This window comes from Aspergillus piperis (assembly GCF_003184755.1).
Source record: "Aspergillus piperis CBS 112811 unplaced genomic scaffold BO85scaffold_7, whole genome shotgun sequence".
NCBI classification, from domain to species: Eukaryota; Fungi; Ascomycota; class Eurotiomycetes; order Eurotiales; family Aspergillaceae; genus Aspergillus; species Aspergillus piperis.
The window spans coordinates 78618-93774 of record NW_020291597.1 but is presented as its reverse complement, the minus strand read 5'-3'; the positions used below and the strand labels follow the sequence as shown (position 1 = coordinate 93774).

At 50.4% G+C, this 15157-nt stretch overlaps 6 protein-coding genes across 6 annotated transcripts; 5 read left to right on the top strand and 1 right to left on the bottom strand.

Annotated features, from left to right (window-relative positions):
• The first annotated feature begins 87 nt into the window (after positions 1 to 87).
• On the top strand, positions 88 to 1418 carry BO85DRAFT_519195 (thermonuclease family protein). Its single transcript, XM_025665027.1, has 2 exons — positions 88 to 641; positions 721 to 1418. Exons 1-2 carry the CDS (start codon positions 261 to 263, stop codon positions 1168 to 1170), a joined length of 831 nt encoding a protein of 276 aa, XP_025516209.1. The 5' UTR covers positions 88 to 260; the 3' UTR covers positions 1171 to 1418.
• On the bottom strand, positions 1187 to 2649 carry BO85DRAFT_477009 (adenylate kinase ADK2). Its single transcript, XM_025662810.1, has 2 exons — positions 2214 to 2649; positions 1187 to 2148 (listed from the first exon to the last, which is right to left on the bottom strand). The coding sequence occupies exons 1-2, from the start codon at positions 2383 to 2385 to the stop codon at positions 1616 to 1618; spliced, it is 705 nt and encodes a 234-aa protein (XP_025516208.1). The 5' UTR covers positions 2386 to 2649; the 3' UTR covers positions 1187 to 1615.
• A 730-nt stretch (positions 2650 to 3379) lies between these two features.
• BO85DRAFT_395207 (DNA primase subunit PRI2) lies at positions 3380 to 5309 on the top strand. The gene is made up of 3 exons (XM_025656950.1): positions 3380 to 3631; positions 3684 to 4234; positions 4286 to 5309. Exons 1-3 carry the CDS (start codon positions 3442 to 3444, stop codon positions 5045 to 5047), a joined length of 1503 nt encoding a protein of 500 aa, XP_025516207.1. The 5' UTR covers positions 3380 to 3441; the 3' UTR covers positions 5048 to 5309.
• Positions 5310 to 5633: 324 nt separating this feature from the next.
• sec23 (GTPase-activating protein SEC23) lies at positions 5634 to 8638 on the top strand. The gene is made up of 7 exons (XM_025659919.1): positions 5634 to 5913; positions 5970 to 6100; positions 6165 to 6459; positions 6528 to 6998; positions 7055 to 8152; positions 8208 to 8401; positions 8459 to 8638. Exons 1-7 carry the CDS (start codon positions 5821 to 5823, stop codon positions 8481 to 8483), a joined length of 2307 nt encoding a protein of 768 aa, XP_025516206.1. The 5' UTR covers positions 5634 to 5820; the 3' UTR covers positions 8484 to 8638.
• A 283-nt stretch (positions 8639 to 8921) lies between these two features.
• BO85DRAFT_512354 (60S ribosomal protein uL11) lies at positions 8922 to 9991 on the top strand (the record flags this gene model as incomplete). The annotated part of the gene is made up of 5 exons (XM_025664649.1): positions 8922 to 8925; positions 8986 to 9019; positions 9092 to 9212; positions 9280 to 9604; positions 9660 to 9991. 5 exons carry the CDS (start codon positions 8922 to 8924, stop codon positions 9671 to 9673), a joined length of 498 nt encoding a protein of 165 aa, XP_025516205.1. The 3' UTR covers positions 9674 to 9991.
• Positions 9992 to 12594: 2603 nt separating this feature from the next.
• On the top strand, positions 12595 to 13081 carry BO85DRAFT_271110 (uncharacterized protein). The gene has a single exon (XM_025655091.1). The coding sequence runs from the start codon at positions 12710 to 12712 to the stop codon at positions 12974 to 12976; it is 267 nt and encodes an 88-aa protein (XP_025516204.1). The 5' UTR covers positions 12595 to 12709; the 3' UTR covers positions 12977 to 13081.
• The last annotated feature ends 2076 nt before the right edge of the window (positions 13082 to 15157 follow it).

The following is a 15157-nucleotide window of genomic DNA, read 5'->3' as shown; positions in this document are numbered from 1 at the left end:
TAACTACTATATACAGCCACCACTCCTCCGCCCCCGGGACAAATGGAGCTCACTGACCGCCAAACTTTCACCTCGGCAACAGCTCATCATCGTACGGCCCGAATAAACATCAAACCGGAGACTCTCCTCTCCCCAAGCCTAATTCCCCCAATACCAACTACACACCCAATTCCCAATTCCCACTCTCACCTCCAAGCGGCGCCCTCACCGCGCAACCCCCACATCAAAGCCAGGAAGCAGAAGTCCTAGCATGAGCCGTCATGCGATGGCCGCCATGGACTTCCAACGCGCAAGCCACCAACAATGACCACCCCACCACCACAGACAACAATAACGACCCCAAGAACCTCCTCGACTGGAGCGCCTACACCGAACTCCGCACCCTCATCCCAACACTATTCCTCACAACCGGCATCCTCGGCGCCGTCACCCTGCACCGGACCTACCTCCGTCGATTCCCCACAGCCGTCAACATCACGCCCGCATATTACCGTCGGCGGAGTCTCCTGGGAAAAGTAACCAGCGTGGGCGATGGCGACAACTTCCGCATCTATCATACACCTGGCGGTAGACTCGCAGGCTGGGGTTGGGTACCCTGGAAGAAGGTTCCCACGACGCGGAAGGAATTGAGGGATCAGACTGTATGCCCCTTATACTATTTACTACATGTATACCATAGGGGAGTGGTTTGTAGCTAACATAGGACTGGGTATTGAATAGATTCACGTCCGCCTAGCCGGCGTCGACGCCCCTGAACAAGCGCATTTCGGACGCCCCGCGCAGCCCTTCGGTAAAGAAGCCCACGAGTGGTTAACGGGGTATCTTACAGGCCGGCGCGTGCGGATCTACGTGCACCGACAGGACCAGTATCAGCGGGTAGTGGCGACGGTGTTTGTGCGACGGGCGCTGGATTTCCCGATTCCGTTTCGGAGGCGCGATGTCGGGTATGAGATGTTGAGGAAGGGGTTGGCGACGGTGTATGAGGCGAAGGTTGGGGCGGAGTTCGGGGGTGAGGTGATGGAGAAGAAGTATCGGAGTGCGGAGTGGTGGGCGAAGGCGAGGGGGTTGGGGCTGTGGAAGGGGTTCAAGAAGGATAGGGATGCGTGGGAGAGTCCGAGGGAGTTTAAGACTAGGACGGGGATGGAGGATGGGGGGCAGGGGAAGAAGTAGGCCCGGTGGGATTTTTACTTATGCTTGCGATTCGCAATGGGGGCGTTTGTGATTTGGGATGTGGTTGCATGATGCTCAAGTTTTGATGATGATACGGCTGATACTGATAGATATCCCTGTCGTTATGTGTCTCTCTGCATTGCGCAGCTGATCTTTTGGTTGTATATTTGGAATAATATAGATGAATGTCTGGTCATCCATTATCATTGCGGCACTCATTAATATCGTTAGACTGATCATTAGGTTTTAACTCGTCCACGAAAAGATGCCAGCTGTGTCTGGGTGTAAAGAAGTGGTACAAAAAAGCAGTGTCCCCATTTGCTGCCCTTCCAGGACTGCAGGGATGCGACGCCAACAAGCATAGAGTCAGAATATAACCGATATATAGTACAAGAAGGTATATAGGACCGGGGGTGAGGTTTGGAAACCATCAGGTGGGAAAACTCTAGCAAAACTGCCGCTCAATCTCTGCAAAAAGCTTCGGACTGATTTCATCGCTTGTGTCGCCCTCGACACGCCATAGACAGCCCTTACGCTGGTAGTGTTCTAGCAATGCCTTGCTCGTTTCTTCAAACTTGTGCAATCGCTGCTTCCATGTATCGATCGAGTCATCTTCTCTCTGAGTCAGAGGCTCCCCTGTGACATCATCCTTGCCGGGAACTTTAGGCGCATTGAAATCGGTATTGTAAACCCTCCCGGATGGCTCGTGTACCCAGCGCGACGCGATCCGAGAGAGAATGACGGAAGGAGGTGTGACGAGGTGGACGACGAAGTTCACGGGAACGATGGTTTCTAGGCTTGAAGCCTGGGTCGCAGTGCGCGGAAAGCCGTCAAGGATAAAAGATGCAGAGGGAATTATTGATGAACTTGGCGCTGACGAGAGCCAGCCGCGTGATTTGAATTCAGAGGATATGAGGTCGAGAATCATCGAGTCGGGGACAAGGTTGCCGGACTGCATTGTGGCTTCTGCTTGAAGGCCTGAGTGCGGAAACCGTTAGACAGATCCTGCCTCCCAAGCATCTTGCAAACTCAAGGTCACTTACCTAGAGGGGTCTTCCTGCGGACATTTTCGCGCAGAAGGTCGCCGGAGCTAATGGAGGCGAGCTCTGGATATCTGGCGAGGAGCCGCTCAGTTTGCGTACCTTTGCCGACACCAGGAGCACCGACGAGAATGATTCGGGCTGCTTTTCTGAGCTGCCGGATTGTAGCGGTCATTTCGCGCGCTATTCGGTTATGAGGTCTGTCGATATAGTCTCGGGGTTGGAGGCAATTCGGTGCTCTGGTGCAGCCGTCGTTGAGTATTTGAAGGTAGGGCGAAAGGCGGGTACCTCAACAATTAGTTTGGGGAAAGTGGAGGAATGGCGGGCACACTATATTATCTCCATTGCGGCTCAGGGAAACAGTTGAGAGGGTGTAGACAAGGATTGCAGGACTGGTAGAAGAAGATAATAGTTTGCGCAGCTTATCGGGCCAGGTCGGTGCTCAGCTGATACGTCGACAATTCTCAAGCCGGGGAAAGCACGCCCTTCCGTGGGGTTTGTAGATGGTTGCCCATTTAGGAAATCGGTGAGCGGAGATCGGAGCGTTTACCGACACATGGGAATGTCGGCTTTTGGCGTTGCAATTGACTGCTTCTTCCACAGTGCTAACTATGAATTCGGACGAAGACAAAGTACATGCAGAGGGTCAGACCATGTTTACTTCTCACATGCTACGTTGTCGAGCTAATCTTGGAAGTAGAGTACGAAGTATGGGGTGTCTCTACAGTGAGCCTCGGCTATTATTTTCACAGTGATTCCGTCCCTTAAGCGTAGCAACTATGGTATGTAGGAGAGGACTGTACTGTATACAGATACTAGATACCTAGTAGCTGGCAGAGGGGAAGAGAATGATGTTGGCTGTTCCACCCATTTGGCTTCATTTTTGAGCCTGTCATGACACTACCGGCGAAGCCCAGGAAGTATCCCACATGCGTGTAACATGCTAGCGCTTGCTTCAAGTGGGACATTTGAGACGCAGCTCAGTAGTATACACTTACTTGTGAATCTTTACCCCATCAATTAGCCCGGTATCCCTGCTGCACCACTGCGGTGTTGACATGTCCCAATCGAGCATTACATTAAGTTATGTATCACGTGATCGTGGCGCGTCTTGCCCGCGTTTCGCGTCCGTCGCGCGATGGGCCATCCAGTAGTAGGTGTTGCTGAACTGCAGCAGATCAAGCAACGACCAGACACCTCAATAGCGTCCAAATCGCTGTTGGAAAACAAGATGATCCGGCAAGATTTTCGCCGAATTGACCCAAAGAGAAGGGCAACCCTCGACCACAAAAAGAAACAATTCGCGACTCCGGTCTTCAAGCAACAGGACTATCCGCATCGCTTAAACTTCTATGAAATCCCCCCGACCGACGAGATCACCCTCGAACAATTCGAGCAATGGGCCATTGATCGATTGAAAGGTTCTTCAATTCAAAATCCCAGTATACTATAGATACTCACAATCCTTGACAGTCTTGGCTGAAATCGAAGCCTGTTCTTATCGAAACAAGTCGCCGGCAGAGACCGAAGCGCATATCACACCTCACCTCCAAAAATACCTCCCTCTATCCTCCAACACATCCTCCTCCAACGGTGCGGCAGATCAACGACTGAAAAATGAACGCCAGAAAGATCACTACTCCCATTTCATCTTACGCCTCGCCTTTTCGGCCACAGAGGAACTCCGTCGGCGTTTCGTGAGAGCCGAAACTATGCTTTTCAGATTCCGTTTCCAACGCGACGACACCAGAGAACGACGCGCTTTCATCGAGAGTCTTAATCTCGATTGGGAGCCTGTGGATGATGAGGAGAAACAGAGGCTGGCAGAACAATTGCTCGCCGCCTCCCCGGGTCTACGTCGCATTGACGATGAGACCTGGTACAAGGTTGACTGGGAAAAAGTCCCGGAGTTGGTAGAGAAACGGGCAGTTTTCCTATCCAAGGGGAAAGCGTATGTGCCTGGTAGGGAGCAACTCAGCATGATCATAGCAGAGTTTACGGCTCGATTGGAGCGTGCTCTTGAGGTATGTGAAAACGGTGGACATGGACTGTTATATGGCACTGACGTCTGCTAGCTTACAAGCCGGGCGTTGCCGCGCTTGGATGAAGATGATCGCCTCACCCCGATTCTCAATCACCTCTCGAAGAACTTTGGAAGCGCCGAGTCGGTGTACACGGAGAACGAAGGATTTGTTGATGGCGCCCCGATTACTGCGAACAACATCGATCGACTATCTCAGCATTTTCCACTATGCATGCGCAGTCTTCACATGAACCTACGCAAGAACAACCACTTGAAGCATTACGGACGACTGCAATATACCCTCTTCCTCAAGGGAATTGGATTGTCGCTGGAGGAGTGTATTGTTTTTTGGCGTCAAGGCTTCAAAGGGCTCACCGACGACGAATTCAACTCCCGGTACAAGTACAATATCCGCCACGCTTACGGTGATGTTGGTGGTGATCAGAACCGCAGAGGCCGGGGATACCCTCCGTACTCCTGCCAAAAGATCCTGGGTGATTCAAACCCGGGAGTTGGACAGACCCATGGCTGCCCGTACCGCCACTTCTCTGTCGACAATTTGATCGGTCTTCTTCAGTCTACAGGAGTCAATGACAGGGACGTCCTACGTGGTGTGCGAGAGGATGTCGAGAAAATGCGGTTCCATATCGCTTGCAACAGGGTCTTCGAACATACCCACAAAGCAGATATTAAGAGAGTCAAGGAAGACGGTACATGGAACCAAACTGACCTCGACACCATCGTGCACCCCAATACCTACTTCAAGCGCAGCTTTCTCTTGAAGCAAATGGGAAAGGCACCCAAGGATGCCTAACGTCATTGTGATAGGTCCACGAAGCCACGTTCCTCTCTTGCATTTTGGCTGTCGGTTTGCGAATATTCCACCATACGGGCGTTCCGGGTCAGGCTTTTTTCTTTTGGAAATGGGAGAATGCGTTTGGTCCCATTTTGAGGTAGATAGTTTATGTAAATTTAAGAGCATGGAATGCACCGAGACAATTAATTCGGAGCGCACATCGATGGCTCTTTTTACGCGTAAATCTACCACAGTAACGGTGATTAATAAAAGGGCATGTGACCACAGCTGATTCCCAAATTATCCAAAAGGAACAAAACGTCCTTTCAAAGCCAGGTGCCCAGCAACGGGTCTAATTTACTCTTCGCTCGACACTTTAGACAAAATCACCAACTGAGTGGATGGAAGCTGCCATAGAAAAGGAAAGGAGTCGGCGTTGTGAAGAATATTTGGAAAGAAAAAGAAAGAAAAACTGTTGTGGAGGGAAGATGAGCGGGTTTTTAAAGCGCACTAGCGCGGTGTACGGGTGCCCGCAGCGACCAGTGATGCTGCAACCTGGCCTTATGGCAACAGGTGCCGCTTCACACAACAGTCTCCTGATCCCCGCATAGTCTCCGGACAACAGCTGCTGGCGTTGCCCATTCCGTGACTGGGTTGTGATATAGGAGGGACCTCCTGCAAACCGGTCTGCGTTGTTTATATTTGTTATTTCTGGCCCTGTTCCTGCCCGATTAGATCTCCCCTCGTTATCTTCCAGTTACGGAATCCCCGTTCCTCCCCAGGCCGCCAACATGGACTACGAAGCGTTGAAGGACCAATGGAGTGATGTCGAGGATCGCGATGGCATCAGACTCAGCTGGAACACGTTTCCGAGTTCTCGCATGGTTCGTCTGCTCTATGGGACCCTCCTGCCCATATCTGCTAACTTGTGCTTTGACAGGAAGCATCCCGCCTTGTTGTCCCCATCGGTGCCGTCTACACACCCCTCAAGGAGAAGCCAGACTCTCCGTTGCTACAATATGAGCCCGTCACTTGCAAGGCGCCTTGTCGGGCGGTGCTGAATCCTTATGCGTATGGCTTCCTCTCAACTGCTAGCAGGCATGGCAATATGAACGACTTGGCTGACATCGCATAGCAACGTTGATGTTCGGGCCCGCATCTGGATATGCCCCTTCTGCCTTATGCGCAACCCCCTGCCCCCTCATTACAAGGATATCACGGAGAGCACGATACCCCCAGAGCTTCACCCCATGAGCACGACAATCGAGTACCAATTGGCACGCCCCGCCCCTGCTCCCCCTATCTTCGTCTATGTTGTCGATACCTGCCAGGACGATGACAGTCTGAAGGCCCTGAAGGACTCTCTGATCATGAGTCTGTCATTGCTGCCTGTGAATGCGTTGGTTGGTCTGATCACATACGGTACAATGGTAGGGATATACAACTATCTATCTACATTTGGTTCATGTTAGGGTGTGTTGTTGACCGTGAACTACAGGCACAAGTACATGAGCTCGGCTACACCGAGTGCGCCAAGTCCTATGTGTTCCGCGGCAGCAAGGAATACGCCGCAAAGCAGGTCCAGGAGATGCTTGGTCTTGCTTCCGGAGTTCGCCCGAACATGCCCCAGCAACCCGCGCGTCCCCCGCTTGGCCCTGCGGCACGCTTCCTCCTTCCCGTTCAGCAGGCCGAGTTCCAGATCACCAACGTGCTCGAACAGCTCCAACGTGACCCGTGGCCTGTTGCCAACGACAAGCGACCTCTCAGATGCACTGGTGTTGCTCTCAGCGTCGCCGTGGGTCTGCTCGAGACCTCCTTCCAGAATGCTGGTGGCCGCATTATGGTCTTCACCAGCGGACCGGCCACTGAGGGTCCCGGTCACGTCGTCGGTCCTGAGCTGAAGGAACCCATTCGTTCACACCACGATATTGACCGCGATAACATCAAATATTACAAGAAGGCCGTTAAGGTGCGTGCTGATCCGACATCCCTTGGATTCTTTCACAGTATTAATAATGTATTCAGTTCTATGACAACATGGCTAAGCGTGCTGCCAATAACGGACATATTGTTGATGTCTTTGCCGGCTGCCTCGATCAGGTCGGTATGCTGGAGATGAAGAACCTTGCCAACTACACCGGCGGACATATTCTTCTCACAGACAGCTTCACCTCCTCACAATTCAAACAGTCCTTCGTTAGGATATTCGACAAGGATGCCAACGATAACCTGCTCATGGGCTTCAACGCATCTCTTGAGGTGCTGACTACCAAGGAGCTCAAGGTCACCGGTCTTATCGGTCATGCTGTTTCCCTGAACAAGAAGTCGAGCTCTGTCGGGGAAACGGAATGTGGTATCGGTAACACTTGCGCATGGAAGATGTGTGGAATTGACCCTGCCTCGAGTTACGGCGTCTACTTCGAAATAGCAAACCAGGGTGGACCTGCAGCAGTGCAACCAGGCCCTCAAAGAGGAATGATGCAATTCCTCACATACTACCAGCACTCGTCGGGTCACTACCACCTTCGCGTCACGACGGTCGCGCGGCCGCTCAGCGGTCCTGCCGGTGACCCTACCCTGGCGCAGTCTTTCGACCAGGAAGCAGCTGCCGTGTTGATGGCCCGCATCGCCGTGTTCAAGGCTGAGGTTGACGATGGTCCTGATGTGCTCAGATGGGTTGACCGGATGCTCATCAGACTTTGCTCTCGTTTCGCCGACTACCGGAAAGATGACCCGACGTCTTTCCGCTTGGAGAAGAACTTCACTCTCTACCCTCAATTTATGTTCCATCTGCGCCGAAGCCAGTTCTTGCAGGTATTCAACAACTCGCCTGACGAGACTGCTTTCTACCGGCATGTGCTTAACCACGAAGATGTTGGCGACTCTCTTGTTATGATTCAGCCAACTTTGGATTCCTACTCCCTTGAACACGAAGGAAGCCAGCCTGTGCTCTTAGATTCGGCTTCTATCCAGCCCGCTCACATCCTTCTTCTGGACACTTTCTTCCACATTCTGATCTTCCACGGCGAGACTATCGCGGAATGGAGGAAGGCTGGTTACCAGGATCAGGAGGGCTACGAGAACCTGAAGGTGCTCCTTGAGCAACCAAAGGAAGACGCTAGGGTTCGTTCCATGCAATATCGAACTTGTCGAGATACACGCTAACTAGTCTACACAGGAATTGATTTCCGACCGTTTCCCACTGCCCCGTTTCATCGTTTGCGATGCTGGTGGCTCCCAGGCTCGTTTCCTTTTGTCCAAGCTGAACCCATCTACCACTCACACGACAGGAGGATACGGCGGAGGTGTGACGTCGCAGACCATCTTCACTGATGATGTCTCGTTGCAGACTTTCATGGACCACCTCATGAAGTAAGTCATTTCTTGATCAACCCGGAGATCAAGGCCGTTGCTAACCCTGTGCCCTAGGCTTGCTGTTTCCGGAACCAGCTAGATTTGACGAGGTAATGGCCATGACGAGAGCAAGGGGCGGTTTGCGCCAGTCCTCGGGTCGTTTGTATCTTTAGCGGTTATTGATTTTTGTTCGTTACCCTGGAATATAGCAACTACCTAGATTCACCAATTGAATACAAACAAAATATCGTAATATGAGTGGATCAAGAAGTGGATCATTTAGCATCATGTTGATATTTAGTGCTACGTATCTGGTAGTAGTTAGTAGTTACCGCTTCGGGAAGACAAGTATTGTCCCTGTTTAATCACGTGATAGTCATGGGTTGAGCCCTACCAGACTTACCGCTTCTGGGTCTCGCTTAGCGCAGGCGCAACGGCAGCTAAATAACCTTCCGGCCTCAACAGCATTTTTCTTTCCTTCTTCGTACCAACCATCCCGACACCTTCCAAGGACGATTGACGACCTTTCGCACTCGCCATGCGTAAGTATCATCTCCTTGGTGAAATCGAATAGGCGAACTAATATGTATCCCATTGGGCAGCTCCCAAGTTCGACCCCAATGAGGTGAAGATCATGTAAGTTTGCATATCCTGGGGTTTTTATTACTCGGCGCATTATTTTGACGGAGGTGCTAACGATTCTTTTAGCCACCTGAGAGTGACTGGTGGTGAGGTCGGTGCCCAGTCTGCTCTGGCTCCCAAGATTGGTCCTCTCGGTCTGTCCCCCAAGAAGATCGGTGAAGATATCGCCAAGAACACTGGTGACTGGGTAAGCGCAGCGTCCGGATCAAGCATAGGAGGTTACAGTGCTAACGACATCTTTTTGGGTATTATAGAAGGGTCTCCGTGTCACCGTCCGCCTGACCATCCAGAACCGTCAGGCCGCGGTCTCCGTTGTTCCCTCCGCCTCTTCCCTGGTCATCAAGGCCCTCAAGGAGCCTCCCCGTGACCGCAAGAAGGAGAAGAACATCAAGCACAGCAAGTCCATCCCTCTGGACGAGATCATCGAGATCGCCCGCAAGATGCGCCACCGCTCTCTTGCTAAGGAGCTCAAGGGTACCGTCCTTGAGATCCTCGGTACCGCTTTCTCTGTCGGTTGCCAGGTCGATGGCCGCAGCCCCAAGGACGTCTCCGACGACGTCAAGGCTGGCGAGATCGACAGTATGTCAACCCATATACCATATCATCTGAGACTTCGGCACTAACTGTCCTGCAGTCCCCTCCGAGTAAATGATTCAAATTCGCGGCGGTCGTGGTTTCTTACCGGCATGCTAGTTACGGAATATGATCATCTTATTCGAAACAAAAATGTTTTATGAGACATGACTTTAGATTCCCCATTTCTGTTCTTTCGAATTCGATAAGTGTTTTCACTCGACGTCTCCGTTGAGATGCCCCTTTTCTCTTCCTCCCGTCTCACATATGGTTTACTTGCTATCTATGCAAGCTGGATCATAATGAGTCCCACCCCAGATGACCTTTGCAACACTCTGGCCCTTACCGTCTTTTCCCGCCTTCGGGCCTGGAATTGTCATATCACAACGTGGTATAGGCTTATTTTAAGCAAAGAAGAGCAAACCGACCTGCTACTCACCGCGGTATCTTCGAGGGGAGCCTCGTGCTTCTTTCTGTGGATACAGTGGTCCATTTAACGGTCAAAATCACCAATTTAGACCCAGACATTTTTCACATGTCTGACGATCGTAGACAATCCATTCAATTCAAACAATGCAATTTACTCCTTTCCCATCCTTCAAGTTTCGTATAGCCACTATGCCTCGGCAATTCCTTCAAATCCATCAAGACCGCGTGAATATATCGATTCACAAGTACTACCGACTGGACGATCGGCACCTCCCATGCACATACTAGCCACAACTATTGCCGTCTCGCGCCTGACGGATGGATACCTACGCCCCATCTAATAGTCCACTCCGTGCATACCATTGTGGTGAAGCATCGACAGTCGCCAAACAGCAACAGCAGCAACCATCTACGTAGGCTGGGAATCGGATGGGGCCGCGCCCGGACACACCGAGAGCCCGAAGATTCCATGAGCTTTCCCCACTCACCGGGGACTTTTAAGTACAGTGCCACCAACTACTGGGATGGTTCAATTGGCGGCGTTCCTGATACGCGCCCGGAGCTGCAGGTGCCGCCTGGGCCCTCCTCTCCCCCCCCCCCTTAACGAAAACCGATCCCGGGTAACGGTACTCCGTCCGTAGGCAGAAAGAGAAGATGATCAAAGAATGAACAAACGAATGAGTGAGGCAGTGAGTGGATAATGAAAATGAAAAGAGAGGTAGTCCACGATGGGGCAAGTAAGTGTCTCCATCAGAAGGGGCGATGACTGCGACTCAGAATGCAAGTTGTTGTTGTGATAGGCACAGACAGGCGCACCGACATGCATAAGACTGCATCCATCCCACTTTAGTTGAGTTGATGGAATGGAAAGTTATCTTTTTTTCTCGTGACTCACAATCTTGGCTGAGTCAGCCAGCCAGGCAGTCAGGTTCAGGCCGTGATCATCATCAGTCTTTTTTTTTATTTTACTTTTGTGGCCAGCTCAGCATGATGGAATGAAGTAAAAATGCTGTGTCCTTTTGGGAGAAGTGAAACATGGCGGGAGGATTGATGGGGGTGGGTGGTGGATGTGTTCGATTCCGCCTCCATACGAATGGATGGATTTGGCTATGTATAATGCTAACTTAACTAGCAACTAACCGAGAATACCTCCTAAGTATCTATAGCGAAAGAGATTTAGTTATTATTAAAACAACGGCCACGAGACGAAGAAGATAAATGGATTTGACTTTGGCCAGTTCAATTTCTCTTTCTCCCTCCTTTTCTCTCCTCTCCTTCCTCCTAGCTAGTTAGTCTAGACTACTACTACTACTACTACTACTACTACTACTTACTGTACAACTATCCTCTAGACAGACCAGAAACCCCCCCTCTTCTAAGCGCCTACGGGAGTGGAGAGGCAGGAAGAGCCACAGCGCAGCAAAGTTTGCCGATCCTCATCGCCAGACCGCTCGTGACATGGCCCATGGATTATCACAGCCTACTCTTCTTTTATTATTACAATTAAATTAAATCTTTTTGGGACTTCCAGGGCGGCCCCGGTCCCGCTGCCCCTCGTTGATCCCCGTCCCTACTTACTAAAAAAGTATCTGCTTTTTACATTGTTTTCTATTACTGTGTCCAGTCTGGACGACGGAGATGACCGTACCGTTGGGATAGCACAGAGAGGAAGGGAAGGGTGAAAACTTGGAAACTCTGGTAACACTTAGATCTGTGGTCAAAGACGATGGCTGGAATGGTCTTGTCTGAGTGGATGGGATACAGGAAACGGGGTGCTTGAAACTAAGGTAGGTTTCATGGATCCCTCATCCATTCCCGAGACCTAGATTTTGAGTTACGCCCGGGGGAAAGAATAAATTTGGGGAGAAAGGGGAGAAGGGTGGAATTTCGAAAGTATAATAATAATAATGCAGCATGTTGTTGGTTCCAGAATGGGGAAGGGGAGGCCTGATGAATGACATGAATATCTGACATCTTCAAATCATATCCGCGATAACTTCTGATGTATGGTGTGTAGGGGAAATATGGATTGGCTAGTAATTACATTTAGGCACGGATCAAAGCGACAGAAAACGCTCAGCAGTTGCTGTCACAAGAGGGAAGGCGGCCTATCAGAAATCCGTCGACAATCATCTCCTTTATAACAACACCGCACTCTGTACCACATAGTGCATACTTCTCATACATATTGACATACCTGAGATATCTATCCTATGGCAATGATTCGGCCATCTTTTCCACCTGATCGGACGCGGCATGCGTCTAAGGTTGGGATTTTCTTTTCAGCCTCTGGATGCCTCCAGGGCTGCAGAATGATGCTGGCCTTGGGCTTGTGGCCAGGTGTCTCAGCCTCGCGGCGATGTATACGCATACTAGTATACGACTTTTACTACTACTACTACTTACTAGTACATCGGATGGATACTGCTAATTCAATCTTGCTTCTTTTCCTTGCGAAACTCTCCTATTTGACTACTACTAATTGACAAGTCTTCTAAGATAATATCCCTACATATTAATCGGCACTGCTAAGTAGAATGGGTTACGAAATCAATATCGATATAACATCCCAATAAAACTCTCCTTTATATACTATATATACTCCGGGATATACAAAGTAGTAATATGATACTTATAAGATATTCACAATATTGATTGAATTTTCATTTAAATCTCAAAATTATGAAACCCACCTTTTCTAATTTCATTCCACCCATCCAAGGCCAGCTCGCAGGCCAATCCTTGACGGACTCCACTCGAACCCACCGAAGGTGCCAGATCGCCCTTCCGCGCTCACCAAACAAACCCTCCCAAACTCCAACTTCCAAGAGGCCCCCAAGGCCCCAAGGCTTGACCACTGCGGGCGCCACTTGCGACCGGGGGGGCCATGGCTGCTGGTCCACTGACGTTAGACAGGCCTGGATTCGTTGCCTGCGCCCAAGTGGCTAGCGCCGGTCCATCCTGGCCGTTGGATCGTAGTATCCTCGGGTGGGACTGAAATGTGATGGATGTTCGTGTTTCCCTTGTTTCGCGGTTTTCAGGTGGGGGGTGTGAGGGAAAGGGAAGAAGAAAGATTCTCTAGGTATTATAATTATTTAGGTTGAGGATTTGGGAGGATTTGCTTGCTTCTCCCTTGGATCGGTCGCATATCTGCGTTTTGAGGCAACACATCCCTTTCAAGCCACCGCGTGTTATACCTTTGTGCCACTTACCAAATTTTCCGCATTAATTTGGTACTGTACCTACAGAGGGGTCATCAATGAGTAAGATAGTAAGTACACCGTAGTAGTATCCGCTCAGAGTAAATCAATTTGCACAGATTATGGCGTTTATACTTATGTGCATGCACCTTTCTATTTTATTTTTTTCTTCTCTTCGTTATTTCTACATGATATATGAGGTTTTCCTTTTCCTTGTGAATTTCATATTTTTTTTTCTGCTTTTCATTTCCCTTTCCCCCCCTTCCTCTCTTCTCATTTGGTCCCAAGCCACCACCAGGTAATCAACCTGGACGCCCAAACCCACCCGCGTCCCAACTCAGTAACCTCCTCTCCACTCCACCCTGGTCCAGGCCAGCGCCTATTGGCTCCACTCCCGCTGGTCCATCCTCAGAACCCACTCAGGCTGCCTTCCCCCCACCCCAAAAAAGGAACCACCCTAAAACAAAACGGGAGCTATAGGCTGCCGCCGCCCACTGCTTGCGTTTAGGAAGCTCCGCTCTGTCATGATGCGCGTCCCGCTTGATGGAGACTCTGGCTCGTCGATGACTCTTTGTCTGCTACATTAGTGAGTTAGTTCGTAGTAGCTCAGTGCCCGTATGGATATCTTCTGTGCAAGTAAGTAGAGTAGTTGGCCTTTTTGATTTTTTTGATTTTTTATTTTTCCTCTTCAAGGCTTCAATTCCATCTTCTTCCACCTCAATCGGAATTCCTTATCGAATTTTTTTTATCCTTTTCTTCTATTTTCCCTCCCGTTGGTCGCATACCTCTGTTTCTCTCTTTCTTTCTTCACGGTCTTGGCCAGTCCTACCCCGGACTCAACTATTTTTTTCTTCTCAATCTCTTCGGGGAATCATCAGCGTTTCCTTGCGCCTGTTTCTCATATTATTCCCCTGCTGATTTTTGACCTCTCCGCCCGCCGTTGAATCTTCTCCGCTTTGAACAGCCAGCCCTGCGGTGCCTTGGATCTGAGGCATCACAGTTTGGAGTACTTCGGTCCAATCAGCTCTTCCCCATCCTGTGAGGGAAAAAAGAGATCGTCAAAAGACGAACACGAAAAGAAAAAAAGAAAAGAGAAAAAGAAAAACAAAAAATCATTAATTTTTTTTCTCTTTCCCATATCAAAAGACAAGAGGACAGAGAAACATCCCGACACACTAAAGTTGTTGTGATTGCCATCAGCTAGTGGTGCCATGTTCAACCTCTCCCCTACACTATCGTTTCCCTGATTCGGATTTCGTCGGTCGTGACATCGGGGCAGATCTGGGTCCCCGGGCTCTTTAATCCTCCCTCTCTATTCATCTTGCCAATTCTTCCTATTCTTTCCCTACCACACTTGCGTTAGCCATTATCCTATCCTTCAACTAAACATCCGTTTGTTCGGTCAGCCTACCTGCCGGTCACTCTCTTTTTCCCATTTTCCCTTTCCCCCTCTTTCGCACTCCACTCACACCACCCCCCCAAAGTACAGCATTTCTGCCAAGCGCAGGATTGCCTAGTGGTTGATCGCGTCGTGCGGACACCTGCGTCAGTGTGGGCGCTCTAGCAAGCTGACTAGGGCTGTGATTCTCTCTCATCGATCCCTTTCCCTCCCTTGCATCGTTTCTTCACCCACCTGTCTCTCACGCAGCAAATAGCGTTGTCGGAGCGGATCGCCTGCGTGTCTCTTTGATCTTCTGGAATCCAGCGGCTTCGTGAATGGTATCTTCGCCCCGGACTCAGCCTCCATTCGATTTCCTTTCCTCCTCTTCCTCCTCCTTCATCACTTTCGCCGCTCCCGCACTTGCGTCTTCTGTCATTGCCGGCCACAATCAGCGTTCATGTCGAGCCCAGGGTCAAGCGGTGGGCGCCTTCGCTGAGTGTCAACTGAGCCGGCTCATGCCCAGGATGAGGTGTAGGAAACGTTTCAAGG

Bases quoted from the DNA above. Each gene is read 5' to 3' on its own strand.
- BO85DRAFT_519195 (XM_025665027.1), top strand. From the start codon at position 261: ATGCGATGGCCGCCATGGACTTCCAACGCGCAAGCCACCAACAATGAC. The intron at 642-720 runs GTATGCCCCTTA...GGTATTGAATAG, and splicing joins AGGAATTGAGGGATCAGACT to ATTCACGTCCGCCTAGCCGG.
- BO85DRAFT_395207 (XM_025656950.1), top strand. From the start codon at position 3,442: ATGATCCGGCAAGATTTTCGCCGAATTGACCCAAAGAGAAGGGCAACC. The intron at 3,632-3,683 runs GTTCTTCAATTC...AATCCTTGACAG, and splicing joins GGCCATTGATCGATTGAAAG to TCTTGGCTGAAATCGAAGCC. The intron at 4,235-4,285 runs GTATGTGAAAAC...GACGTCTGCTAG, and splicing joins GATTGGAGCGTGCTCTTGAG to CTTACAAGCCGGGCGTTGCC.
- sec23 (XM_025659919.1), top strand. From the start codon at position 5,821: ATGGACTACGAAGCGTTGAAGGACCAATGGAGTGATGTCGAGGATCGC. The intron at 6,999-7,054 runs GTGCGTGCTGAT...TAATGTATTCAG, and splicing joins ATTACAAGAAGGCCGTTAAG to TTCTATGACAACATGGCTAA. The intron at 8,153-8,207 runs GTTCGTTCCATG...TAGTCTACACAG, and splicing joins AACCAAAGGAAGACGCTAGG to GAATTGATTTCCGACCGTTT.
- BO85DRAFT_477009 (XM_025662810.1), bottom strand. From the start codon at position 2,385: ATGACCGCTACAATCCGGCAGCTCAGAAAAGCAGCCCGAATCATTCTC. The intron at 2,149-2,213 runs GTAAGTGACCTT...TTCCGCACTCAG, and splicing joins CCGCAGGAAGACCCCTCTAG to GCCTTCAAGCAGAAGCCACA.
- BO85DRAFT_271110 (XM_025655091.1), top strand. From the start codon at position 12,710: ATGAAACCCACCTTTTCTAATTTCATTCCACCCATCCAAGGCCAGCTC.